Source organism: Antedon mediterranea, chromosome 1, assembly GCF_964355755.1.
Source record: "Antedon mediterranea chromosome 1, ecAntMedi1.1, whole genome shotgun sequence".
Taxonomy (NCBI): Eukaryota; Metazoa; Echinodermata; class Crinoidea; order Comatulida; family Antedonidae; genus Antedon; species Antedon mediterranea.
In genome coordinates this window covers 19605990-19633881 of record NC_092670.1, presented here as the reverse complement: position 1 = coordinate 19633881, position 27892 = coordinate 19605990, and the positions used below count along the sequence as shown (strand labels likewise).

At 34.9% G+C, this 27892-nt stretch overlaps 3 protein-coding genes and 2 pseudogenes across 3 annotated transcripts; all 5 read left to right on the top strand.

Annotated features, from left to right (window-relative positions):
- Positions 1-2153: 2153 nt before the first annotated feature.
- On the top strand, positions 2154-6467 carry LOC140042765 (uncharacterized). Its single transcript, XM_072087720.1, has one exon. It carries the CDS (start codon positions 2154-2156, stop codon positions 6465-6467), a length of 4314 nt encoding a protein of 1437 aa, XP_071943821.1.
- Positions 6468-14992: 8525 nt separating this feature from the next.
- Positions 14993-18681, top strand: LOC140042749 (uncharacterized; annotated as a pseudogene).
- A 1814-nt stretch (positions 18682-20495) lies between these two features.
- Positions 20496-21392, top strand: LOC140042733 (uncharacterized). The gene has a single exon (XM_072087719.1). It carries the CDS (start codon positions 20496-20498, stop codon positions 21390-21392), a length of 897 nt encoding a protein of 298 aa, XP_071943820.1.
- A 2713-nt stretch (positions 21393-24105) lies between these two features.
- Positions 24106-24999, top strand: LOC140042717 (uncharacterized). The gene has a single exon (XM_072087718.1). It carries the CDS (start codon positions 24106-24108, stop codon positions 24997-24999), a length of 894 nt encoding a protein of 297 aa, XP_071943819.1.
- Positions 25000-26998: 1999 nt separating this feature from the next.
- LOC140042700 (uncharacterized) lies at positions 26999-27892 on the top strand (annotated as a pseudogene).

The window sequence follows — 27892 nt, the reverse complement described above, 5'->3', positions numbered from 1 at the left end:
GATAAAGAAAACATCAACTACGTTTAACGTCTACTACCGAAGACAACGATGGACACGCAAAGCACGAAACCGGTAAGTTTGATAGCATTCATTTCTTTTGCCAAATTATCTTTAACCAGAAATTATTTTTAAAAAAACATTCAAAACTATTTAATGAAAATACAATCTTACCGTTAAGTGCAATACATATCAACCCATACTGTTACCCACTTCTAAGATCAATTATAGGCCTACGTACAACGCACACTGATTATACTAATAAAGTCAAGTGAAGGTATCATATGGACTAGCGGTTGACACGTATCTATATTTAATGTAATTCTAAATAATATTTGGATACAATGAACATAATTATGGCTGTTTCAAAATATGTATTACTTTTTTTCTGATCTGAGCAGTGTACTATTGGTCTGATTGTACAAAATAATCTGGAAGGGGAAAAGTATAACGTATTACAACTATACACAATAGACCTTTCAGTAAAATTAGTATTTTTTAGTGGTTGCAGTATTATAATTTAGCTCTTCACTGGTCATACACAGACGTAAACCGCGGTCCACATGAGACATCGCCAAAAACCTGTTTAATTTTTCCAACACATAGTTCAATGTCTGTGTGCTGTCATTAATACAACGTTTTCACCGAATTTGTACAAACACTACACAGACGATTTACAACTTATATTCCGAGTTTAATAATTCATTCCTGGATTGTGACACTTTTGAGTACAAATCTATGTCACCCTGTCACACCCTGGAGAAGGTCAGACTTTTTGAAGTCACAGTCACACACTGACCGCAATTCGCTATTACCACGACGCTTTTGGATTCACAGTAACGAACTCACTACGACACTACGACTAGGCCAACTGCATGCTAAACAACTAAATCTCCACACAAATTATAAATCGTTTTCCACATTCTGGGTAAGTTTATTTATTTTTATGTCACATTTTGAAGTAGGCTAACTTTAACCATGTTTAGTTTAGTCATCTTCCTCACAGCAACATTCATTCAAGCTATTCACATGGAAGATATTGCTTTATTGGTATAGGCCTAATTGACAAATACATATTTATATTACGCTGATGTAAAGTACGTGTATGTATCGATTAACGCAACGCCATAGCCTACCATATACGGTAGTTTAAGACTTAGGCCTATATAGTTTTTTCGACAATTCAATAGTATACCAATGTCTCTTCAAATCATAACTGTATGCATAATATTAATATAATTATAAGCATTACGCAGTGTGTATTTATTATTTTACTATTTGTCATACAATTATACTTATTTATTCCTTTCAGTTACGAATATGGCACAGGAACTGTTAATGAAAATTACGTGTACGAAATCTTATAAAATCCTGCTGTTACAGAACACACCACCCTCCATGCGACAACACGCGGATCTTCTTGGAATGCAGATAGATAAAACATTGGAGGAATGTGTGTCAATGATATCGTCGCAGGCTACAGAAATTGAACAACTTCAGCGCCAGGTGCGGCAGCTAACAGCTACCAATAAGAAGCTTAACTTTCAGATGTCCCTGTCAACCTCACCAATAACCCCTTCACCAAGTAAACAAACGGACCCACCAAAGCCACCACAAATTAGACCTAGAGCAACACCTATTGAACTGGACTTTTTTAGTACAGACAGCGACGACGAACCATTTTTGAAGTCTGTGGACTTGCTGGAAAGACAAGAAACACCCAAGAAAACTATGAAGCCTAAAAAACGGAGGCTGGTCAAGCACAAAAAAGGCCATACATCAACTTAGTAGAAATGCATTATAGACACTTTCCTTGATTACCTTTCTTAATGTGATTGATTGTACGGTATCAATAAAGCATTACTTTCATAACTTCAACATGCCTTCACTCAGTTTTGTATTGCCTACCAACATTTTATAGAACATCGATCGTCTTCATTCCCAATAACAATAATAATAGAAACAATGGAGATAAAAAGTAACAATAATAACAATAATAATGACGATGACTACGATGATGCCGACGCTGACGCACGATGACGATCTTATGACAATAACAAAACATTACTAATACTGAGACAGTTACAGGAACGATACCACTTTAACATTAGGCTACAATTTCTTTTTCATTCCACATACAACATGAGGTAGTGAAAATGAATGACAGTGAATTTGACTTATTCAATTTTTATTTACTTCCCAGTTCTACCGATGTAGAGCATACGCCAGCAACAGTTCTGCCAGTACTACCCACTCCCGAACTAACTCCAGCGGCCGGCAGTACTCAATCTCTGCCTCAAGACGTACCAATGATTCATTATGGTCCAAAAAGACATGGTATTGTCCAGACTACTTATGATGTCAACGAGAACACAGTGCCTCACCACATTCAACACTTTCAACCAAAAGGACTCTTCAACCAAAATAACCTATGCCAGTATTGCTTGGCATACCGATTTGAAAAAGAAACAATAGGATTCTGCTGCAAACAAGGAAAGGTTGACTTACCCTCTCTACCAGACCTTCCGGAATATATCAGAACACTATTTGACCAGCAATCATTCCTCAATAACATCAGAGCATACAACAATGCTATGGCCCTTGCATCAATAGGTGTTAATGAGGAGCGCCTACCTGGATATTCGCCGACATTCAAAGTCCACGGTAAAGTGTATCACTATATAGGTTCGTTACTTCCTGACTCACCAGCATCCCCAAAATTTGCTCAACTCTACTTCTATGACGCGACAGAAGACCAACAGGCTCACCAAAGGTGTACCAATTCACCCACACATCTAACCCCAACTATGCTAAAGGGACTTCAAGAGACACTACGAACCAGCAATCCATACATAGCAAGTATGAAATCTGTGATTGAATTGCCAAACCTGTCCTCCAAAAAATTAATACTGTCAACCAAAAACAAACCCAGTGCAGGGCATAACAGAAAATACAATTTACCACAAACCAATGAAATAGCCGTATTACAGCTCAATGAATCATGCAATACTACTGACATTATTCTTCATCTCCGCGGAGGTGGGCTCACACGGATATATGACATACATCGTTCATACGATCCTCTCCATTATATCATCATGTTTCCCCGCGGTGCAGACGGTTACCATGACGACATGAAGCTGCAGAATGACAAACGGATGTCGCCTACCAACTATTACTGCTACCGGCTACAGACACGTAAAGATCAGTTCAACACCATTTCAAAATGCCGCCGACTTATGCAACAGTATGCTGTTGATGCTTTCTCAAAGGCAGAGCGTCAAAGACTTCGCTGGGCTCGCAACAATCAGAAGGTTCTCAGGGCTGAAAAATATAAATGCCTCATTGACGCAGTAAACAGGCAAGATAATGTACGCAACTTAGGAAAAGTGATTGTGCTTCCACCTACAATTTACGGAAGTCCCAGATGGTATGCGCAACAATACCAAGACGCAATGGCATTAATGCGGACGTACGGCAAGCCGGATTATTTCATTACGTTTACATGTAATCCAAAGTGGCAAGAAATTATCGACTCCATTCATCCTGGTGAAAAGCCACAAGACCGACCGGACATTTGTAACCGTGCATTTAACAACCGGCTCCGGTTCTTCTTGGATGACCTGTTTAAACTAGACATTCTTGGAAACATTGTTGCCTACACACTTATGACAGAATTCCAAAAGAGAGGATTACCACATGTCCACATTGTTGCCATACTAGCTAAGGAAGATAAGCCCCGAAATCCAGCGGACATCGACAAAATTGTATGTGCTGAAATACCTGTCGCCTCGGACAATCCCCGCTTACATAACATTATTACTACCTGTATGATTCATGGACCGTGCGGCCACCACGATATATCAGCACCCTGCATGAAAACGGACAAAGGTCTTATAAAGTGTGACAAGCATTTTCCGAAACCACTCCGATCTCACACCATCATGAGTCCAGACACAGGTGCAATTTATCGCAGAAGGTCTCCCGTTGAAGGAGGACAAACAGCTACTGTTAAACGCCGAACAACCACTCACACAGTCGACAACACCTTTGTCGTACCGTACAATCCGATTCTTACCTTAAAATACAACGCACACATTAACATCGAAATAGTCACAACAATCAAGGCAGTGAAGTACATATACAAATACATCACCAAGGGAAACGATAGAGTTATGGTTAAGTTACCGTCGGGAGAGGACGCACATGATGAAATAGAATCATTTGCAAATGCCCGTTATATTAGTGCGTCAGAAGCTATATGGCGGCTGTACGAGTTTCCACTCACCAGACGACATCCTGCCGTTAAGAAACTGCCTATCCATTTAGAACACGACCAAATGGGATATTTCAACCCTGACGACTCCAATGGATTGCAGAATGCTATCAACAAATCTGAAAAAACCATGCTAACCGCATTCTTTGACTTAAATTCTAAAACTGCGTCGGATCTCATATATCCAAACATCGTAAGCAGATATATATACACAAACCACGTATGGCAACCACGGAAACGACACACCTCAAGAAATGACCACTTGTGTGATACTATCGGCAGGTTACCAGTCATAAATTTAAATGCTCACCAGAAAGAACTATATTTCCTTCGCATATTACTGCTACACATTTTAAATCCTACCAGCTTCATTGATCTTCGCACTGTCAGTGGAATAACATATGACACTAACCATGCTGCCTGTGTTGCTTTAGGATTATATGAAGATGACAGTGAAATTGATAAAGCCATGGAAGAAGCTGCTTCTATCCAGTTTGGAAACACCATCCGACAGGTATTCGCTACAATATTGCTTTACATTGTCCCCTGTAATCCCAACCAATTCTTCAACAGACACGTACAGATTCTCACAGAGGACTTTCAACGTCGCGACCACACTACTACACCCACCCAATCACAAATCAATGAGGCCTTAACCCTCATAAACCACGTCCTTCAAAGAGGTGGGAAATCATTAGAACACTTCAATCTACCAACCCCAGACCCTGAAACAAATGCCGCATCCCAAGTCATACGTGAAGAAACAACATACGAAAACAGTCAGCTGAAAATGATCTTAGACTCAAACCTACCACTACTAAACAAACCACAACGTGATGTATACAATTCTGTCGTGGACTCTACCGTCAACCGAAAAGGTACACTCTTCCACTTAGATGCACCTGGTGGTACTGGCAAAACATTCACCATTAACCTCATCTTAGCCGAAATACGACGTCGGGGTCTCATTGCACTTGCTGTAGCTACAAGTGGTATCGCTGCAACACTCTTACCAAATGGTCGCACTATCCATTCTCGGTTTAAAGTCCCACTAAAAGTAAATGACAACTCAACCTGCAATATTTCGATACAGTCACCTTTGGCATGCTTAATTAAAGATACATCACTTATCGTTATTGATGAAGTCACGATGGCCAATAAGCACGTATTTGAAACAGTTGATCGTACAGTACGTGACATACGGAGCAACGATAAACCATTCGGTGGGATAACTCTCCTCCTAGCAGGCGATTGGCGACAGATCCTTCCAGTGATTCCCAAAGGCGGCAAAGCTGAAATACTACAAGCAACACTGAAGACATCATACCTTTGGAAGAGTATCCAATCGCTTAAATTGACAGACAACTTACGTGTTATCCATTCATATGGCAACGTAGATCAACTTCGCCAATTTTCACATCTTCTTCTTTCAATAGGAGAAGGTACAAAGGAGGAAATTGACAAAGATACAATCGCCCTACCAGACCATTTTTTTTCAACTGCTACTTCGCTACAGCAATTTTGTCAAGAAATATTTCCCGGAATTACCAAAAACATTTCCCATACTACACTTTGCTCTAACGCAATCATATGCCCAACAAACGAAAATGTAACAAAGGTCAATGACTGCCTAATAAATTTATTTCCCGGACCAGTTACAACATATCTCAGCTATGATTCGGTACAAGACGAGGCAGAACACCAATATCCAACAGAATTCTTAAACGATCTGTTCCTGCCTAGCCTACCTCCTCACAAGCTAATACTTAAGCCCGGTATTCCAGTAATGCTTTTACGAAACATAGACCCTAAGAATGGACACTGCAATGGAGCTAGATACATAGTCAAAACTCTACTAGACAGAGTCATCCATGCATCCATTGCTATGGGGCCACACAAAGGCAAAAACCTATTGATACCACGTTTTAAATTATCACCAGATGATCCGACACTACCCTTCGTTTTGACCAGAAAGCAGTTTCCTATTCGAGTATGCTTCAGTATCACATCTAACAAAAGTCAAGGTCAAACACTAAACAGAATTGGTATTTTTCTGGACCAACAGTTCTTTACCCATGGACAACTGTATGTATCTTTAAGCAGAGTTGGCCACCCAGACAACATCAAAATATACAATCCGCACGCAGTTATCAGGAACCAAGTGTCCAATATTGTCTACAAAGAGGTACTGTAAATGAAACATAATATTGTGATTTGCATGTAAGCTTATTACTCAAACTACCTGACACATTGTGTCTTCACAATGGCTAGGAACAGTAGTATTCTAAATGTCACTTTGTAATTTATATAAACAGATGCCAGGATTGTGCATTATTCATTAGAAACACTATTATAACCTCATTATTGTACTTTTTTTGTACCAATTGAACCGATGTAACTTCCATGAGTCTAGGAAAGGGTCGTCTTAGTTGTTGTAACATTTCATATTACTTACTGTAGGTCTTTGTGGGTTCTTCTATCGTTGGTGACATCTTTATTTGTAATCTTTTGCTAAATCTGTGTGCAGTAGTACCATACACTCAGATATAGGCCTACCAGAGTTTAAATTCGTAATAAATGCAACCTTCCTTAAGGAGGCGATACACGCGTACATTTTACCAACAACTTCGTGTGTTCAGTTACCATCCATCTACATCCCTCTAATGTCATTTAACATTCTTACTACCTCATCAGAACGCTAATGGCATTTCAACAGTCCCACATAGAATACCCATGTTACCTTATAATTTTCCCTGTAACAATATACTCTAATTTGCTATATTACCCTGGAAGCGATATTTTTGGTGTACCTAATTTATGGACCACCATGAAACATCACAAAATAAAGATGCATTACTCAACAGTCATATGCATAGGTGTCACCCGGGCTTCCATTTCCAGAGGCGTTGTTCATGCTTTTGAGGACCATTCGGGTACACCCACTAGAGGGTCGCGAGCGAAGCGAGCGAACCCTCTAGTTATTATTAATTTACCTCCGCCAAAATGGTATATGTAATCGATCGCGTGTGTCTGTTTGTTAATTGGCCAAATTGAAAATTGACCAAGTATGTTGATTGGTGCGGTTTGTATGTGTGCGTGTTTGTGTGTGTATCTGTGAACAGTCTGGAGGCCACAGTTTTGACGAGTTCGAATTTGAGGGGAAAAGGTCATAGGTCAAGGTCACAACTAACAAAAAATGATTTTACTGCCTAGAGACCACAATTTTTATCCAATTCTCACCAAACTTAGCCACAATGATCAATGACTCATCATATAATTGTGGTTAAATTTTGAAGGGTCACGGTCAAAGATCAATGTCCACAAAAAACAAAAACAAACTTATAGGCCTAATAATAAAAACAAAACCACAGTGGGACTTGAACCACAGATCTCAACTGTGAGAGGCTGGATACATAACCATTACAACAAACTCTCATCCACAACTTTGTAATGTGCAGTTAGCCTATTTACACTTAGACCTAATATACAAAATGTAAAAAATATATATATTTTCGGGGGACATTTTATGTAGGGGAATTTTACAATAGGCGCGCGGAGGTTTGTACTCTCGGAGTACCCTCTAGTTTAAAATTATATTCTTTATACCAATCAATATATTAAAAACAGACATGAAAATACTCAGACGATGGTGATGATAAAATAAAGATCATCTATAACAAAAAAATATCACGGCTGTTATCTGTTATTTATCATTGACCAAGGTAATTTCCCTGATTACCTATCTATTGGGTCTTGAGTCCATTGAAATATATTGGACTTTGTTATTACTTTTATATGGAAGCCAATACATAGGCCTATCTTCACAAAAGGCTAATTACTGTATCTTAAACTTCAAGGAAGTAGCCATATTAAAGTGTATTTTCTTGCTTTTATTTAAGATATCTATACTTACAAATTGAGCAAAGAATACAGGTAAAACATATTGTTTTTTATAATATAGGCATATCATGTATTATTTCTTATGTAAGTTTTTTCAGCACCAAATTGCACTGTGTTATATTCCTATGTTATAGATAGGCCTACAACATGGCTGATGACAAGCAAGTTCGTGTTATTCTTTTTTTTTTTTTTTATCTTATGTGGGTTCATCCCACTTTTATTTCCATACCACTGTTCTCTTTACATATATTTTTCACTATACACTATACATATCATTATATTTACAATGTTTGTTTAATCATCTGTATACATATACTTATTTAAAGAGTTTTATTCATTTGTTTACATATTATCACATTGATTACATAGCTTCCTCTTTTTAAACATATTATCTGTAACACATTTTCATTAACAAGCTTATTTTTTTTCTTACATAGTTGTTTTTGATTTTTTTCATCTACCACATTTTCATTTAACAATGCATATTCTCTGTTATACTCATTACTTACTAAATGTTTACTGTTAACATAATATTGTTCTCATCCTTTAACATTAATATTAATATTTTTGTTCTTTAATGTTTACAAAACCAGCAGATCCTTTTTTGCATCTATAACTTCTTAAATTTTCATTTAACTTTTTTACTTTCTTCTCTTATGTGGATTCATTCCACTTTTTTTTTTTTACTTATTTTCTTTAAAAAAAAAAAAAAAACTATTTCCATATATTATTTTGTTTATACATACATTATCATTTAACCACATTGATTACATAGTTTCCTCTTTTTATACATATTATCTATAACACATTTTCATTAACAAAGCTTATTTTTTCTTACATAGTTGTTTTTGGTTTTTTTTCATCTACATGCATATTTATTTCATACAATTATAATACGTTTATGTTTAATAAATCCATCCCATGGGTTTGTCCCATTTTATTTTTCTTTGGGTTTATCTATGCAAACATATTTTCATTTAAACAATGCATATTCTCGGTTATACTAATTACTTACTAACTTTTTACTGTTAACATTATATTTTCCTCATCCTTTAACATTGATTTTTTTTTATCTTTAAATGTTTACAAAATTTATTTCCAACAGATTATCCTTTTTTGCATCTACAGTATAACCCATCAAAGTTTCATTTAACTTTTTTTTTCCTATGTGGGTTCATTCAATTATTTTTTTTTACTTATTATTTATTCTATTATTTTTTTATACATACATTATCATTTAACAACATTTGTGTTTAATGATCCATTAAAAAAATTTGACATTTTTTTTTTTCTTTTTAACCATTTTATCATTTCAAAATTCCACATGCAGTAAGAATGTGCAAATTACATATATACGGTATATACCTATAATATGAAAGCTTTGATGAAAACACTTCACCACTTAAACCTAAACCTTCTTATCCTTCATCATTTTTTTTTATCATCAATCTATAAAAAGCTTTTCACATTTTGTCTTTTTTTTTTCAAATCATCAAGGTATACATATTTACAAAATATACAGTATAGTAGAAAAAAAAAAAAAAAAAAAAAAAAAAAAAAAAAAAAAAACATAATAGATTCATCATTCATGGTATCTCATTTACATATTTTCTTCCTTAATCTGGTTGAGCATATACAGTATACCTGCAGATTTACATATTTCTTATCTTTTTTTCAGATTTAAACATTTGTAGGAGATTGATTTTTTTTTCTTTTTCCAATAAACTTAATATCTTTACTTTATAAATACAAAATGCTCCTAAAGTGTATAATTTATTTACGTAATTATTGTCAGTTTCAAATAAAAGTCTTTTGAAAGAAAAAACAGGAATATGTATGCTTACTGCTCTAATTATTTCGTTTATCTCTCTCCATAAACATTTTACTGTTATGCACTCTACTAACATATGTTTATCATTCTCAATAACATTGCATGTGTCACAACATGGGGAATTTACAAGTCTCCACCTATGTAATCTTTCATTTGTTGGCAATATTCTGTGCAACAATTTAAAATTAAAATGTGCCAGTTTTTTTTCTTTAAGACCAGAAACTTTCTTAACCCATATTTTTGTCCATGGCATATTACCAAATATGGATTCCCACTTAACCTGTGCCGTAGGTGTAATATATTGAGCATCTATTATGAATCTATATAATTGTCTAGACGTCATATTTAAGACCTTATTGTTTGTAATAGGTATATCATTTACATTAATGTCATGTGTTGATTTTAAAATACATTTCCATTCTTTTGGAATGGCTTTCAATATACATGAATATTCACTGATCCAATTTTGTGTACATCTTAACCTTCTTTTTATCTCTATCGCAGGCTTAAACACATTATTATTTATTACATCATATATTTTTAAAAACCCTGAACTAATCCAGTTACAGTTATATAACGGCTTCTTTTTAATACATATAAACTCATTACCCCATAATGATTGATTAATAATGTCATCATAGCTTATTGGTTCCTTATTTAATCTATTATTACAAGCATTAGCTACTGCTATAGACTTAATAACTGAGAGGTAAAATGGTGGTACGGATATATTACACGGAACTTTTGATAAATTTGAGGTTAATGATTTTGGGCCTATCTTTTCTATATAAAATGTAGGTAAATATTTCCATTTGGCATCATCGTTTTCATACAGTCTCCTGTACCATTTAACTTGGAAAGATATTACCTGAGATCTGAATTCTACCATTTTTAGACCACCTTGACTGTAATTGGCACACATGGTTTTTCTTTTTATTTTCTCTTTCTTAGTTTCCCAAATGAATTTAAAAATTAATTTATCCACCTCTTTTATTACTTTTTCTGGTACTAGCAAAATGCAGGAATTGTATATAATTTTTGAGAGCGCTAATGTTTTTACAATAGTAATTCTTCCAAAAAAAGTGAGGTGTCTTTTCTCCCATGTTTTTAGGGTATTTTCTAATGCGTCTATTTTTTCTTTCCAGTTCTTTTGATAACAATATTCCTTATCATGTCCAACATAGATACCTAATATCCGAATTGGTGTGGATGTCCAAGAAATGTTACCATGTGTGTCCTTGCAGTCTCTTAAACTGCCAAGCCAAAAAGCATTTGTTTTATTCTTATTTAATTTTAATCCAGAAACCTCTCCAAACTTTTCAATAATACTTATGCTGTTATCTATACTATTTATATCCTTTAGAAAAAGCACAGTGTCATCTGCTAGCTGTGCAATCTTAATATCTTTAAATATACCATTGCCTGCAGGAACAATCAGGCCTTTGACCATATCGCATGCTCTTATTTTTGTAGCTAGGACTTCAGCTACTAAAATAAACAATAGAGCAGACAAGGGACATCCTTGTCTAATACCTTGGTGCATTGCAAAACTTTCTGATTGCCAACCATTATTTGTGAATATACAATTTGTATTGTTATACAGTGCTTTTACCCAGTTCACAAATGAAATACCAAAATTGAATTTATTTAAGGCTTCTATTAAAAATGATCTATTGACACTGTCAAATGCTTTTTGGAAATCTAAACTTATAAGTATACCTTCAAGCTGTTCATTTTCCATGTAAGTAATTATGTCCTCTATTAGTCTTATATTGTCACCACCAAAGCGACCTTTTACATACCCTTTTTGGTCATTGTTTATTATATACTTTGCAACTCGATGTAATCTTGTTGTAAGAACAAAAGAAGCTATTTTGTAGTCAATATTGAGTAATGTGATAGGGCGCCAGTTATTTAAATCTTTGTGATCACCTTTTTTGTAAATAAGGTTGATTATTCCCCTTCTTTGTGACACAGACATTTCTTGTGTGGCAAAACCATAATTTAGTGCATCACAAACAAGGTCACAGATAAGGTACCAGAAGAGTTGATAAAACTCAACTGTTAAACCGTCACTGCCTGGAGCTTTATTTTTTTTCATTTTCTTTATTGCTTGCTCACATTCGAAGAGAGAGAGATGACCCTCACACATCTCTTGTTCTGCCTCTGTGAGTTTAGTTAAATTAACATGAGATAGGTACTTATCAATTGATTTGTAAGGAACATCTTGTTTTGCATATATTTTTTTGAAGAAATTAACCTCTTCCTTCAATATCTCTGTGGAATTTGATATAATGGATCCGTCCTGTTTTTTTAATTTTTTAATATGTTTTTTATTACTATTATTTTTCTCTAAACCAAGAAAGTATTTAGTGTTTCGTTCGCCATCTTCTATCCACTTTACTCTTGACCTAATTTGAGCGCCTTTAGCTTCCAATAGGTAAATTTGCTCAAGTTCATTCTTTTTTTGATCTAATTCTGTTTCATACTGGATATTATTATCAGTATTATCCTTTTTCATAATTAAATCATTAATGATAGCAATTTCCTGTTGAAGTATTTCTTTTCTTTTGCATTTATTTTTATTTTTCATTTTCCCATATTTTATGGAGAATTCCTTTATTTTTACTTTAATCATTTCCCATTTATCCTTTGGGTTAAGTTCTTCTAATCTAGCTCTTTCTATTATGTTTTTGATGTTGTTTATATAATCTTCATTATCTAAGTGAGAATTGTTCATTTTCCATAATCCTGGGCCTCTTTCTTCATTAGTTAAACTTATTTTTAAGGATATGGCTTGGTGATCAGACATGATTGACGGCCTGATATCACATGTGTTAACATATTCACATAAGTCGTTAGATATAAAAAAATAGTCCAACCTTCTGTATGTTTGGGTGGATTTCCTTCGCCATGTGAATTGACATGTATCCGGGTTATTTTTTCTCCAGATGTCATTAAGATTCAGATTTTTCATAAAATGTGTTATTGTAAAAACAGAATTATCTACTCTATCGACACTACCTTTTTGGTCAAATTTTCTGTCTAGAGCACAATTCATGTCACCACCTATAATTATTTTATCATTTTTGCTTTCTTTGAAGTCACTAATTGTTTTATGTAAAGTCCTGAAGTAAGAACATCGATCTTTTACATAATTTGGGGCATATGAATTGACAAGAATGAAATAGTTGTCATCTATTTCAACTCTTAGAAGTAAAAATCTACCATTAATATCTTTGTATTGTTTTGTTACCCTGTGTTGAATTTTACTAGCAATAAATGTGGATGTTCCTCTACTGTGTGATGAGCCAAAGCAGTGGTAGGAATCACCTTGCCATATATCATTCAGTGACTGGGTTTTATCATTTGTCAAATGTGATTCTTGAATGAAGATGATATCTGCTTTGTTGTCTTTGACCCATTTAAAAATACTAATTTGTTTTTGTTTTTCTCTAAATCCTCTAACATTTAATGATAAAAGGTGTATGTTTGGTGTCATATGATTATTAAATATAACAACATTTTATAAACTTTACAATTTATCTTAAATAAAAAAACTAAATTGTAATAATAAACATTTGAAGTCATATTGCACAGTATGATACAGTAGTTCTGCAACTTACTTCCTTGTAACCCTTTTCCTTAGGTTGATTTTTTTTTTGGTTTTCTGTGGTGGATTTTCTGGTGATGTTTCCTTTAAATCTTTTTCAGTTCTACTTTCATCAGTGGTAGCCCCTTTCCTTTCATTGTTACTTTTTGAGTTTTGAGTGGAAGAAACAAAAAAATCTGTTACCTTCTTCTGTTCTTTGCTTTCACTTGCTTCACTAATGGTCTTTTCCTCACTGTCCAAAATTATTATATCTTTGTCTTTTACATGTTCTTGTTCTTCATCAGATTCACTTCCGCTGCTGTCATCTGCAGTATCTTGTGAGCTGAACACTTCATCAATATCTACTTCTGTGTCTGAATTTGGGTTTGCATTATCATGTGATTTATCTTTATCTGTTATCTTTAAGTCTTTATCTGTTATTTGTTTTGGTATTGGAGTGTGCACAAATGATTCCCACATACGGTTAATATATGCCCCTGTTGATCCCATTGAGTTGGCTGATATTTGCTGTTGGCCTATTTCATTGTTGCAAGTGCTCATAGTATGACCTTCTTGGTGACATTTAAAGCATACTCTATTAGCCTTACATTGATAAGCTTCGTGTCCATTTTTCAAGCATTTGTTACATTTGATCTCTTGTCCTTCGTGAAACACACGAGCTTTGAAACCATTTAGAACGATTTGCCTGGGTATGGGGGATGACATTTTTTCAACAAAGACAGCCCTATCACCATTAAGCCAACTTGTCAGTTGTCCGTTGACTCTGATTTTTTGCCTCATTATATCACTTACTGGTTTGCAACCCAATGCTTTTAACCGGTTTGCTATCTCGGAGTCCGCTACAGACAACGGAATATCTTTAATGAGGATTCTCGTACTGTCCGTTTTGTTATATGCAAGATATGGATTAATGTCGAACACTGTGACATTACAATTTCTTATGTTAATACCGTTCGTTATTAGTTGCACTCTGTCTTTCCTATCATTGACATAGATTCTCCAGAGATTCCGGATTTTCTGAACACCTACGATGTGATCGGCGGGTATAATTTTTGTTAATGTAATGCATAGATCTTCATCTCTAAAGAACGATTTATCGGTTGGAATTTGGTCTGCTTTTAAAAACACCGGCTTCACACCTCCTTGTTGTTGCGTTGTTTGCATACCGGCTTTGTTTACTCGGTTGCTCGTAGCCCCCGCTGACTCTGTAGAAGCGGCGGGAGATTTCGGTTGATATGTAGCCATTAAGCTACGTTGGATTTTACACGTTAAACTTGAGTATATTATCGTAATATACCAAACGACAAACTTCTTTTTGTTCAGAATCCTTATGTAAATCAGGATTACTTACTTAGTCCTCGTTTTACAGTGAAATATGGTGTAAAAATAACTATTTTACTCAGAGCTTAGTTTGGCCTGTCACCTTGGTTTCCTGACCAGAGCGCCCTCTCGTTCGTTCGTGTTATTCTTTGGTGTATTCCTCGTACGGTGTCAACTGCCTTTGAAAAATGTATGAGTAACCTTGACGACGTGCAGATCATAAATGAACCATACGTGTCCGCGTACACCATTGGACCAGAGATGTTCCAGCAATCAGCAAATGTGGAAGAAGACCTAGAGAAAAGGATAGCTAAAACAAATAAGGTTGACTTGGGATTTGACGCTGGTTGGGATACAAACAAGGCAACATACAAATTCATAAAAGAAAATATTCTGGAAGCTAGATATCCAGGCAAGAAAGTTGTGTTTGTCAAGGATATGTCGCATGGTATCGCATGGAAGCTGCACATGTTGCCAGAAGGCTATCGTCATGCATTCTTGATTCGAAATCCCGTAAAGGTTTTCATATCTTTGAAAAAAGTGTTAGAAAAAATGGGAAAGGCATATTCTACTGTACTTCCATTGGAAAACAAAAACAATGTTATTCCCGAAAAGTATTTTTTTGGAGAAAGTTTCCAACTCTACGAACATCTTGTAAAAACTGGAATCGAACCAAAGCCAGTAATCATAGATTCCGATGATCTTTTGGAAAATCCAGAATTTACCTTGGGAGAGTTCTGCAAGCGGACAGGAATTCAGTATAAAGACGATCTGTTGAGTTGGAATGCAGGAGATAGTGTTGTACAGAAATGGAAGTCTTCAGAATACTTCATGAAGGGAAACCAATTATGTGGTTATTATGAAGATGCTTTTGCAAGTCAGAATTTTTACAAGTCTCCTCCTCCAGCAGATCAAACAGATTTACCAGAAGATGTGAAAATATGTGTTGCCGCATCCGTGCCGTATTACAAGAAAATGTACGCGCTACGCATGCGTGCAGAAAAACAATGATAAGTTTGTGTGCGTCAAATAGTTATACAAAGTATACTGAATCAGAAATTTCAGCCTGCAGACATTATAATACTAGCCTACATTATGATTAACATGAGGCCTAGACTTAATGTAAATTCAACATCACAAAATAAAAATCAAATTTGACCTGCAGTATAATTTAATTTAAAACAGTTATAGATTAATTAAATTATTAATCATCACATATCATTTATTTCGCCATTGTACGTAAACAAAAATGTCCATGAAAACAGCAAAAAAGTAAACCAATAAGGCAGGATTATTACCCAGGTAACAAAATAACCGTAGAGAACCTCTCCACAACGAAATAATTAAAATGGGTAAAGTTATTTTGAAAGTTAAACATTTGAATTATAAGTCACTTCTCTTTAATGTGATGTATTCTTGTGTTTATCGTTTCAAAAATTCAAATAAAGTGTATCGTCAACAACAACAAATCACGGCTGTTATCTGTTATTTATCACTGGACCAAGGTAATTGCCCTCTATTGGGTCTCGAGTTCATTCAAATATATTGGACTTTGTCATTACATACTAAATGTTTATGGATGTCAATATAATCCCAAATAATAGGCCTATACACATTATCTTAAACTTACCAGGGCGTAGCTGAGAAGTTGAAACTTATTTTACGTTCTTGCTTTTATTCAAGATATCTACTTAAAATTGAGCACAGAATAGGCCTAAATTTAGTGTGTATTATTATAATTTACCTCCGCCAAAGTGGTATATGTAATCGATCACGTGTGTCTGTTTGTTAATTGGCCAAATTGAAAATTGGCCAAGTATGTTGATTGGTGCGGTTTGTATGTGTGCGTGTTTGTGTGTGTGTCTGTAAACAGCCTGGAGGCCACAGTTTTTATTTGATTCTCACCAAATTTGGCCACAGTGATCTATGCCTAAAAAGCTCGGACGAGTTCGAATTTGAGGGGAAAAGGTCATAGGTCAAGGTCACAACTAACAAAAAACTATTTTACTGCCTAGAGACCACAATTTTTATCCAATTCTCACCAAACTTAGCCACAATGATCAATGACTCATCATATAATTGTGGTTAAATTTTGAAGGGTCACGGTCAAAGATCAATGTCCACAAAAAACAAAAACAAAATTATAGGCCTAATAATAAAAACAAAACCACAGTGGGACTTGAACCACAGATCTCAACTGTGAGAGGCTGGATACATAACCATAACAAACTCTCATCCACAACTTTGTAATGTGCAGTTAGCCTATTTACACTTAGACCTAATATAAAAAATGTAAAAAATATATATATTTTCGGGGGACATTTTATGTAGGGGAATTTTACAATAGGCGCGCGGAGGTTTGTACTCTCGGAGTACCCTCTAGTTTAAAATTATATTCTTTATACCAATCAATATATTAAAAACAGACATGAAAATACTCAGACGATGGTGATGATAAAATAAAGATCATCTATAACAAAAAAATATCACGGCTGTTATCTGTTATTTATCATTGACCAAGGTAATTTCCCTGATTACCTATCTATTGGGTCTTGAGTCCATTGAAATATATTGGACTTTGTTATTACTTTTATATGGAAGCCAATACATAGGCCTATCTTCACAAAAGGCTAATTACTATATCTTAAACTTCAAGGAGGTAGCCATATTAAAGTGTATTTTCTTGCTTTTATTTAAGATATCTATACTTACAAATTGAGCAAAGAATACAGGTAAAACATATTGTTTTTTATAATATAGGCATATCATGTATTATTTCTTATGTAAGTTTTTTCAGCACCAAATTGCACTGTGTTATATTCCTATGTTATAGATAGGCCTACAACATGGCTGATGACAAGCAAGTTCGTGTTATTCTTTGGTGTATTCCTCGTACGGTGTCAACTGCATTTGCAAAAAGCATGGGTAACCTCGATAACGTGCAGATCATAAATGAACCATACGTGTCTGCGTACACTTTTGGACCAGAGATGTTCCAGCAATCAGCAAATTTGGAAGAAGACCTAGAGAAAAGGATAGCTAAAACAAATAAGGTTGACTTGGGATTTGACGCTGGTTGGGATACAAACAAGGCAACATACAAATTCATAAAAGAAAATATTCTGGAAGCTAAATATCCAGGCAAGAAAGTTGTGTTTGTCAAGGATATGTCGCATATATGGTATCGCATGGAAGCTGCACATGTTACCGGAAGGCTACCGCCATGCATTCTTGATTCGAAATCCCGTAAAGGTTTTCATATCTTTGAAAAAAGTGTTAGAAAAAATGGGAAAGGCATATTCTACTGTACTTTCATTGGAAAACAAAAACAATGTTATTCCCGAAAAGTATTTTTTTGGAGAAAGTTTCCAACTCTACGAACATCTTGTAAAAACTGGAATCGAACCAAGGCCAGTAATCATAGATTCCGATGATCTTTTGGAAAATCCAGAATTTATCTTGGGAGAGTTCTGCAAGCGGACAGGAATTCAATATAAAGACGATCTGTTGAGTTGGAATGCAGGAGATAGTGTTGTACAGAAATGGAAGTCTTCAGAATACTTCATGAAGGGAAACCAATTATGTGGTTATTATGAAGATGCTTTTGCAAGTCAGAATTTTTACAAGTCTCCTCCTCCAGCAGATCCAACAGATTTACCAGAAGATGTGAAAATATGTGTTGTCGCATCCGTGCCGTATTACAAGAAAATGTACGCGCTACGCATGCGTGCAGAAAAACAATGATAAGTTTGTGTGCGTCAAATAGTTATACAAAGTATACTGAATCAGAAATTTCAGCCTGCAGACATTATAATACTAGCCTACATTATGATTAACATGAGGCCTAGACTTAATGTAAATTCAACATTACAAAATAAAAATCAAATTTGACCTGCAGTATAATTTAATTTAAAACAGTTATAGATTAATTAAATTATTAATCATCACATATCATTTATTTCGCCATTGTAAACAAAAATGTCCATGAAAACAGCAAAAAAGTAAACCAATAAGGCAGGATTATTACCCAGGTAACAAAATAACCGTAGAGAACCTCTCCACAACGAAATAATTAAAATGGGTAAAGTTATTTTGAAAGTTAAAAATTTGAATTATAAGTTCTCTTTAATGTGATGTATTCTTGTGTTTATCGTTTCAAAAATTCAAATAAAGTGTATCGTCAACAACAACAAATCACGGCTGTTATCTGTTATTTATCACTGGACCAAGGTAATTGCCCTCTATTGGGTCTCGAGTTCATTCAAATATATTGGACTTTGTCATTACATACTAAATGTTTATGGATGTCAATATAATCCCAAATAATAGGCCTATACACATTATCTTAAACTTACCAGGGCGTAGCTGAGAAGTTGAAACTTATTTTACGTTCTTGCTTTTATTCAAGATATCTACTTAAAATTGAGCACAGAATAGGCCTAAATTTAGTGTGTATTATTATTAATTTACCTCCGCCAAAGTGGTATATGTAATCGATCACGTGTGTCTGTTTGTTAATTGGCCAAATTGAAAATTGACCAAGTATGTTGATTGGTGCGGTTTGTGTGTGTGTCTGTGAACAGCCTGGAGGCCACAGTTTTTATTTGATTCTCACCAAATTTGGCCACAGTGATCTATGCCTAAAAAGCTCGGACGAGTTCAAATTTGAGGGGAAAAGGTCATAGGTCAAGGTCACAACTAACAAAAAACTATTTTACTGCCTAGAGACCACAATTTTTATCCAATTCTCACCAAACTTAGCCACAATGATCAATGACTCATCATATAATTGTGGTTAAATTTTGAAGGGTCGCGGTCAAAGATCAATGTCCACAAAAAACAAAAACAAATTATAGGCCTAATAATAAAAACAAAACCACAGTGGGACTTGAACCACAGATCTCAACTGTGAGAGGCTGGATACATAACCATTACAACAAACTCTCATCCACAACTTTGTAATGTGCAGTTAGCCTATTTACACTTAGACCTAATATAAAAAATGTAAAAAATATATATATTTTCGGGGGACATTTTATGTAGGGGAATTTTACAACAGGCGCGCGGAGGTTTGTACTCTCGGAGTACCCTCTAGTTTAAAATTATATTCTTTATACCAATCAATATATTAAAAACAAACATGAAAATACTCAGACGATGGTGATGATAAAATAAAGATCATCTATAACAAAAAAATATCACGGCTGTTATCTGTTATTTATCATTGACCAAGGTAATTGCCCTGATTACCTATCTATTGGGTCTTGAGTCCATTGAAATATATTGGACTTTGTTATTACTTTTATATGGAAGCCAATACATAGGCCTATCTTCACAAAAGGCTAATTACTGTATCTTAAACTTCAAGGAAGTAGCCATATTAAAGTGTATTTTCTTGCTTTTATTTAAGATATCTATACTTACAAATTGAGCAAAGAATACAGGTAAAACATATTGTTTTTTATAATATAGGCATATCATGTTTTATTTCTTATGTAAGTTTTTTCAGCACCAAATTGCACTGTGTTATATTCCTATGTTATAGATAGGCCTACAACATGTCTGATGACAAGCAAGTTCGTGTTATTCTTTGGTGTATTCCTCGTACGGTGTCAACTGCATTTGAAAAATGTATGAGTAACCTTGACGACGTGCAGATCATAAATGAACCATACGTGTCCGCGTTCTTGATTGGACCAGAGATGAAGCAGCCATCAGCAAGTTTTGAAAAAGACTTTCAAGAGAAATTTATAGCTAAAACAAATGGGATTGTCTTGAAACATGACGCTGGTTGGGATGCAAACATGGCGACATACAAGTTCACAAAAGAGAAACTTTTGGAGGCCGAATATTCCGACAAGAGAGTTGTGTTTGTCAAAGATATGTCATACGGTATCGCATGGAAGCTGCACATGTTACCGGAAGGATACCGTCATGCATTCTTGATTCGAAATCCCGTAAAGGTTTTCACATCTTGGAAAAAATTGCTAGAAAAAACGGGAAAGGCACTTTCTACTGTATTGCCATTGGAAAACAAAGGAAATATTATTCCAGAAAAGTATTTTTTCGGAGAAACTTTTCAACTCTACGAGCATCTGGTAAAGTCTGGAATTGAACCAAACCCAGTAATCATAGATACCGATGATCTTTTGGAAAATCCAGAAATTATTTTGAGAGAGTTTTGCAACCGTACAGGAATTCAGTATAAAGACGAACTGTTGAGTTGGAATGCAGGCGATAGTGTTGTACAGAAGTGGAAGTTTTCAGAATTGTTTATGAAAGGCAACCAATTATGTGGTTATTATGAAGATGCTTTTGCAAGTCAGAATTTTTACAAGGCTCCTCCTCCAGCAGATCGAGCCGATCTCCCAGAAGATGTGAAAATATGTGTTGACGCATCTATGCCGTATTACGAGAGAATGTACGAGCTACGCCTGCGTGCACAAAAGCAATAGTAACTGTGGGTATAGTTACAGTATATCAAAAATATACTGAATCACAGCCTATAGAGTAGACTTTATAATAAGCCTACGATTGGCATTGGACTGCATTGTATTTTGACACTTTTTACTAGACACATCTATCGATTATTACTAGATTAATATTCATATCCAATCATTAGATAATTCATAAGATTCCGCAAGAATATTGTTGTGAAACGTTTTAATATTTTGTTTTATTTTGTTTTGTGTTTTTTTAAATATTGTTTTAATGACTTTTGTCGGCCTCTGATCACCTCCTTTAGCCGTTTTCCTTCTCTCCCTAGGCAATAGTTTTTCACTTCCCTGCATTGAGCTAAGTATGGCCCTGAAGCACGACATATAATGCCTATGATAGTAATATAACGAGGGTTTTAGAATAATGCTTAAAACAATTCGAAAAATGTTGAAACGTACCAACAATATTTTTACCAATTTTTGAGAAAAAATGCTTTAGAGGAAGGGTATTGCCTCAATGTGAGATGGAGTAAATCAGAAAGCATTGACGTAGGCCTATATACCGGCACGTCACGAATACGAAAGAAGAAAACAAAGTTATAACAATATTGTTGTCTCAGGTTATAGAGGCCTAATAATATACATCGATATCTCCATGGTTTATAATTTACAGATTTATCTATTTAGCCTCGGTTTAAGATAGACGGACTTTCAACTTATTTGATAACTTCAAAAATACCTAGGCTTACATTGACTGGTTCCTGCAGGCATTACTTCTTTAGGCGTACATTATTCACACTGAAAGGACGATTATCGGCCTGGGTCTATAGAACGTTATTGTATAACAGAGTTAACAATTTTAATTAAAGTTGATTACAAATTAAAGGTAAAACTTTTACAAAATACTTTATTAGGACATAAGATAAAGAACAGAATCCGAAAAAGAGCGCTGTTTCGTTTCATTCTTTTAGTGCAAAGGGACTACTATAAACAGAGAAATAATATTATGCCGCATTTTTAAAACTATGATCTATACATAAATATTGTGGGCCTAAACACTGGCTGGGAGATTGATTAAATTAAGAGTAACGATAACACGATTTACGTATTCTAAATCCAAGCATGCTGAAACCACTAGGGGGTTTCGCTCTCTGTTAAACCATGGAGGTATAAAAACCTCCATGGTAAAACCAAATATAAATATATGTGAATATAACAATGGAGAAACTTTCATGGAGAAATAACTTACTTATGTATAACTAACTTATTTTTCCGTGATATAACTAATGAAACAATGTTTAGAAAATGATATATCTGATAGATATCATCTAAGTGATGTTTTATATATAACGTTTAACTTTTGTTTTCATTCTCCATACATTCAATTCTTTTAATATAGTTCTTGTAAAACACTATACTTCGTAACGCTATCCGTGGCTCCTGCGCCTAATGCATCAGCACTTGCTGTTGTGTAACGATTACATGTGTCATAATCATTACAGAGCACAGGGTTATTTTGTAGAATGGATAATTCTTTCATTCTAATATTATCAAATGCTTAACAGTTTAATAAAAAACGTTTAATGTCTTCAATTTCACCATTCCCACACACAGTACAAAGACCGGACACATCATTGGACCATTTATAAGTTTTACAATCTAAGGTAGAGTGTTAGATCTTAATTTAAATTTCAGACTTGTCTCATAAAAATGTGTTTTATCAAGTAAATATTTTTAAATTAGGGAAAGGTTTCAATTTTGAGTATAAATTTAATGAGGTTTTTTGCATTATATTATTTGACCACTCTGATTTATATGATTCTGACACACATCGCTCGACATTGCTGACTGAGAAAGGAACAAGAGTTATGATTTTGACTTTCTAATTTGTTAAGGGCGCACTACTCCAATAGAGGGCTCAGTCAATTACTCTATCCCCCTATAGTATTAGCATACCCCCTCTATGATTTTGACTTTCTAATTTGATGCGGGCGCCCTTCTCCATGGCTCACAATGGCGCCACCCATTAGCTCTATTCTATCCCACAATGCCTTTCGAAATTGTTACGCGCTTCGGACGAACAGGAGATTCTTGTGTTATAAGTTCTTTGGTTATATGCGATGTGGGCGTTGCCTAATCATGCATGCTGGGAAAAAATAAATAAATATTCTTATTTGTTCACGTTGTATAAAAGTTTACAAATACTACTAAATGTAAAAAAATTACTTTATTTGTTATTTTAAGGCACAAATATTTATTGTATGAAAATTATCTCGTTAAAATGTAATTAATGTAATTATCATCAACAACAAAAATCACGGCTGCTTTCTTTTATTTATCACTGGACCAAGGTAATTGGCCTGATTACCTGTCTATTGGTCCATTCAGATATGTTGGACTTTGTTGCAAGCCTATGGACATACTATTGTATAAGTCAATATATCCCAAATACTAGGTCTACACATTAGCTAAGCCATTTAGCTACAAGAGAGTAGCTAAGGTGAAACTTATTCACTTTATTGCTTTTATTCAAGATATCTACTTAAAAATTGAGCACAGAATACAGGTAAAAACAAATGTTTTAAAAAATGTATTGTGTATTATTATTATTATTATTATTATTATTATTATTATTATTATTATTATTATTTTAATACTTTTCACCAATCATAAAGAGCTGTAGTAATAGACTAACTGCATTATTTTTACTATGTTATAGATAGCCTACAACATGGCTGATGACAAGCAAGTTCGTGTTATTCTTTGGTGTATTCCTCGTACGGTGTCAACTGCATTTGGAAAATGCATGAGTAACCTTGACGACGTGCAGATCATAAATGAACCATACGTGTCCGCGTACGCCATTGGACCAGAGATGTTTTCACCATCAGAACATTTGAAAAAGGAAGCAGAGGAATTTGTGGGTAAATCAAGTGAGATTGACTTGGGTTTTCATCCAGGTTGGGAAACAAACAAGGCGACATACAAGTTCATAAAAGAAAATATTCTGGAGGCCGAATATCCCGACAAGAAAGTTGTGTTTGTCAAAGATATGTCGCATGGTATCGCATGGAAGCTGCACATGTTGCCAGAAGGCTACCGCCATGCATTCTTGATCCGAAATCCCGTAAAGGTTTTCACATCTTGGAAAAAAGTGTTAGAAAAAATAGGAAAGGCACTTTCTACTGTATATTTGTTGGCAAACAAAAATAGTATTATTCCAGAAAATTACGGTTTCGGAGAAAGCTTCCAACTCTACGAGCATCTGGTAAAGTATGGAATCGAACCAAACCCAGTAATCATAGATTCCGATGATCTTTTGGAAAATCCAGAAATTATTTTGAGAGAGTTTTGTAAACGTACAGGAATTCAGTATAAAGACGAACTGTTGAATTGGAATGCAGGAGATAGTGTTGTACAGAAATGGAAGTCTTCGGACTTGTTGATGCAAGGAAACCAGTTATGTGGTTATTATGAAGATGCTTTTGCAAGTCAGAATTTTTACAAGTCTCCTCCTGCAGCAGATCGAAAAGATATACCAGAAGATGTGAAAATATGTGTTGACGCATCTATGCCGTATTACGAGAAAATGTACGCGCTACGCCTGCGTCCAGAAAAGCAATGATACGTTTGTGTTAAATACAAATTATTTTTAATCACATGGTACGGACATTATTATAAGCCTACATTATGATTGGCATTATGCCTAGACCACCTAAATTCAACATTACAAAACAAATTTGAACAGCAGCATAATGCAATTTAAAGCAGTTAAATTAAATTAATCATTATCACATATCATTTATTTCGCCATTGTAAACAAGAGTACATGACAACAGAACAAAAGTAAACCAATGAGGCAGGATTATTACCCAGGTAACAAAATAAACGTAGAGAACCTCTCCACAAAGAAATACGTAAAATTAAATATTTAAAATTATTAAGTTTAAAATTTGAATTATAAGATTATCTTTAATGTGTTGTATTCTTTAATGTGTTGTATTCTTGTGTTTATCTTGATGATGTGCAGATAATAAATGAATCATGTTTATCGAATCTATCCCCATCATATTACTGTATACAGATTTTGCCTGCCTGCTTAGAGGTAAAATTAAAGATTTGACATACCCGAGGGAATGATATTTTATCATTTCCAGAGGGGATTTCAAATCTTGTTACCGATCCTAGGCCTTATGTATGTATTAATTCCTGCCTACTTACTTTAACTTGCGAAGAAGAAGAATATACAGACAATTTACTTATATTAATGATTCCTTGGCAATAAAATATTCACTTAGGCCTAGGTCTTTTAAATTAACAGAAGAATTTCCATAAATAAGCCTACATTAATAACAATAATAATATTATTAGGTAGGCCGAATAAATATTAACTCATCTTCTTCGAGCCGAATCACCGGATGTTCAGCGCGCCCCGCGTAACAGGGTTACTACCGTGAGTATTGACCAATCACAAACTTTCGTTGCATCTATAGAGGGCAAAATAATAACAAAATTAGGGCGCTATGTATGTATATTTTAAATAGTTTAGTTAATTTATTTCTTCATGCAAGTGGCGCGGCGTGTAAAACGTAGTCTCGAGATGATGTGACTAATCTTCGCGAGTTCGAGTCCTAGTAGATGACTTGTTTATTTATCGCAACGCAAATTACACAGTCAATATCAAACTCCTCCAGAGAATTTACTGGCTTTTATGTTTAATGACAGGGACACGATAATCACGCGAAAATTACTCAGTCAAAATCATCGTACTCGAGAAAATATACGTACGATCCTTGCAATTATCCCAACTATACTATACATAGTCATCTTAAATTAACATTCTTATTATAGTCTGAAAGTTGTAACTTATCCATTCTACTTCCTTATCTGCTTACAGGTGAGCATGAATACAGGTAAAGTATGATTGTTTTATATTTCGTTACTACATGGATAAAGAATATATTTAAAAATTGTTCCTCTTTGCACCCATCCTCTTTCCTATCCCTCAACCCTAATGTTACATACAAAACACAAATTAAGTTTGTTTAAATTTGACTTAAACAATTGGTCTCATTTTGTGACAAGTTTCTCTTTCGGAAGTAATTCCCAGGGTGCTAATTTTAGTTCAGTACATAAATCACAGTGTCTATTTATTCGTTCCTGTAAACGACATGTATTATTATCCTGCGGTACGTACATTTGAAATCGCCATTTTTTAAACGCTGAAATTATTATATATTCGAGAACCATCTGTGGGCACGACCTAGATGGTACGCGAGCGAAGCGAGCGTACCATCTAGTTATTGTAATTTCACTCTTCTCTGATCGTACGGCGTCAACTGCATTTGAAAAATGCATGAGTAACCAACCCTCACGACGTTTTCTTGGACGATTCCTCCAGATCCAAAGGTTTTCCCATCTTGGAAAAAAGCGTTAGAAAAAAATAGGAAAGGCACTTTCTACGGTATATTTGTTGGCAAACAAAAATAGTATTATTCCAGAAAATTGCGGTTTCGGAAAAAGTTTCCAACTCTACAAGCTTCAAGTAAAAACTGGATTCGAACCAGTTTTTTCAGCACCAAATTGCATTGTGTTATATTCCTATGTTATAGATAGCCTACAACATGACTGATGACAAGCAAGTTCGTGTTATTCTTTGGTGTATTCCTCGTACGGTGTCAACTGCATTTGGAAAATGCATGAGTAACCTTGACGACGTGCAGATCATAAATGAACCATACGTGTCCGCGTACACCATTGGACCAGAGATGTTACCACGACCAGAACATTTGAAAAAGAAAGGAGAGAAATTTGTGGCTAAATCAAGTGAGATTGACTTGGGTTTTCATCCAGGTTGGGAAAAAAACAAGGCGACATACAAGTTCATAAAAGAAAATATTCTGGAGGCCGAATATCCCGACAAGACAGTTGTGTTTGTCAAAGATATGTCGCATAGTATCGCATGGAAGCTGCACATGTTGCCAGAAGGCTACCGCCATGCATTCTTAATCCGAAATCCCGTAAAGGTTTTCACATCTTTGAAAAAATGTCTAGAAAAAACGGGAAAGGCACTTTCTACTGTATTGCCATTGGAAAACAAAGGAAATCTTATTCCAGAAAAGTATTTTTTTCGGAGAAAGCTTTCAACTCTACGAGCATCTGGTAAAATCTGAAATCGAACCAAACCCAGTAATCATAGATTCCGATGATCTTTTGGAAACTCCAGAATTGATCTTGAGAAGTTTTGCACGCGGACAGAAATTCAGTATAAAGACGAACTGTTGAGTTGGAATGCGGGAGATAGTGTTGTACAGAAATGGAAGTTTTCTGAGTTGTTTATGAAAGGCAACCAGTTATGTGGTTATTATGAAGATGCTTTTGCAATTCAGAATTTTTACAAGGCTCCTCCTCCAGCAGATCGAGCCGATCTCCCAGAAGATGTGAACAAATGTGTTGACGCATCTATGCCGTATTATGAGAAAATGTACGCGCTCCGTCTGTGTGCAGAAAAGCAATGA

What these genes read in the sequence shown, in the direction of transcription:
- LOC140042765 (XM_072087720.1), top strand. Translation starts at nt 2,154, where the DNA reads ATGAATGACAGTGAATTTGACTTATTCAATTTTTATTTACTTCCCAGT.
- LOC140042733 (XM_072087719.1), top strand. Translation starts at nt 20,496, where the DNA reads ATGTCTGATGACAAGCAAGTTCGTGTTATTCTTTGGTGTATTCCTCGT.
- LOC140042717 (XM_072087718.1), top strand. Translation starts at nt 24,106, where the DNA reads ATGGCTGATGACAAGCAAGTTCGTGTTATTCTTTGGTGTATTCCTCGT.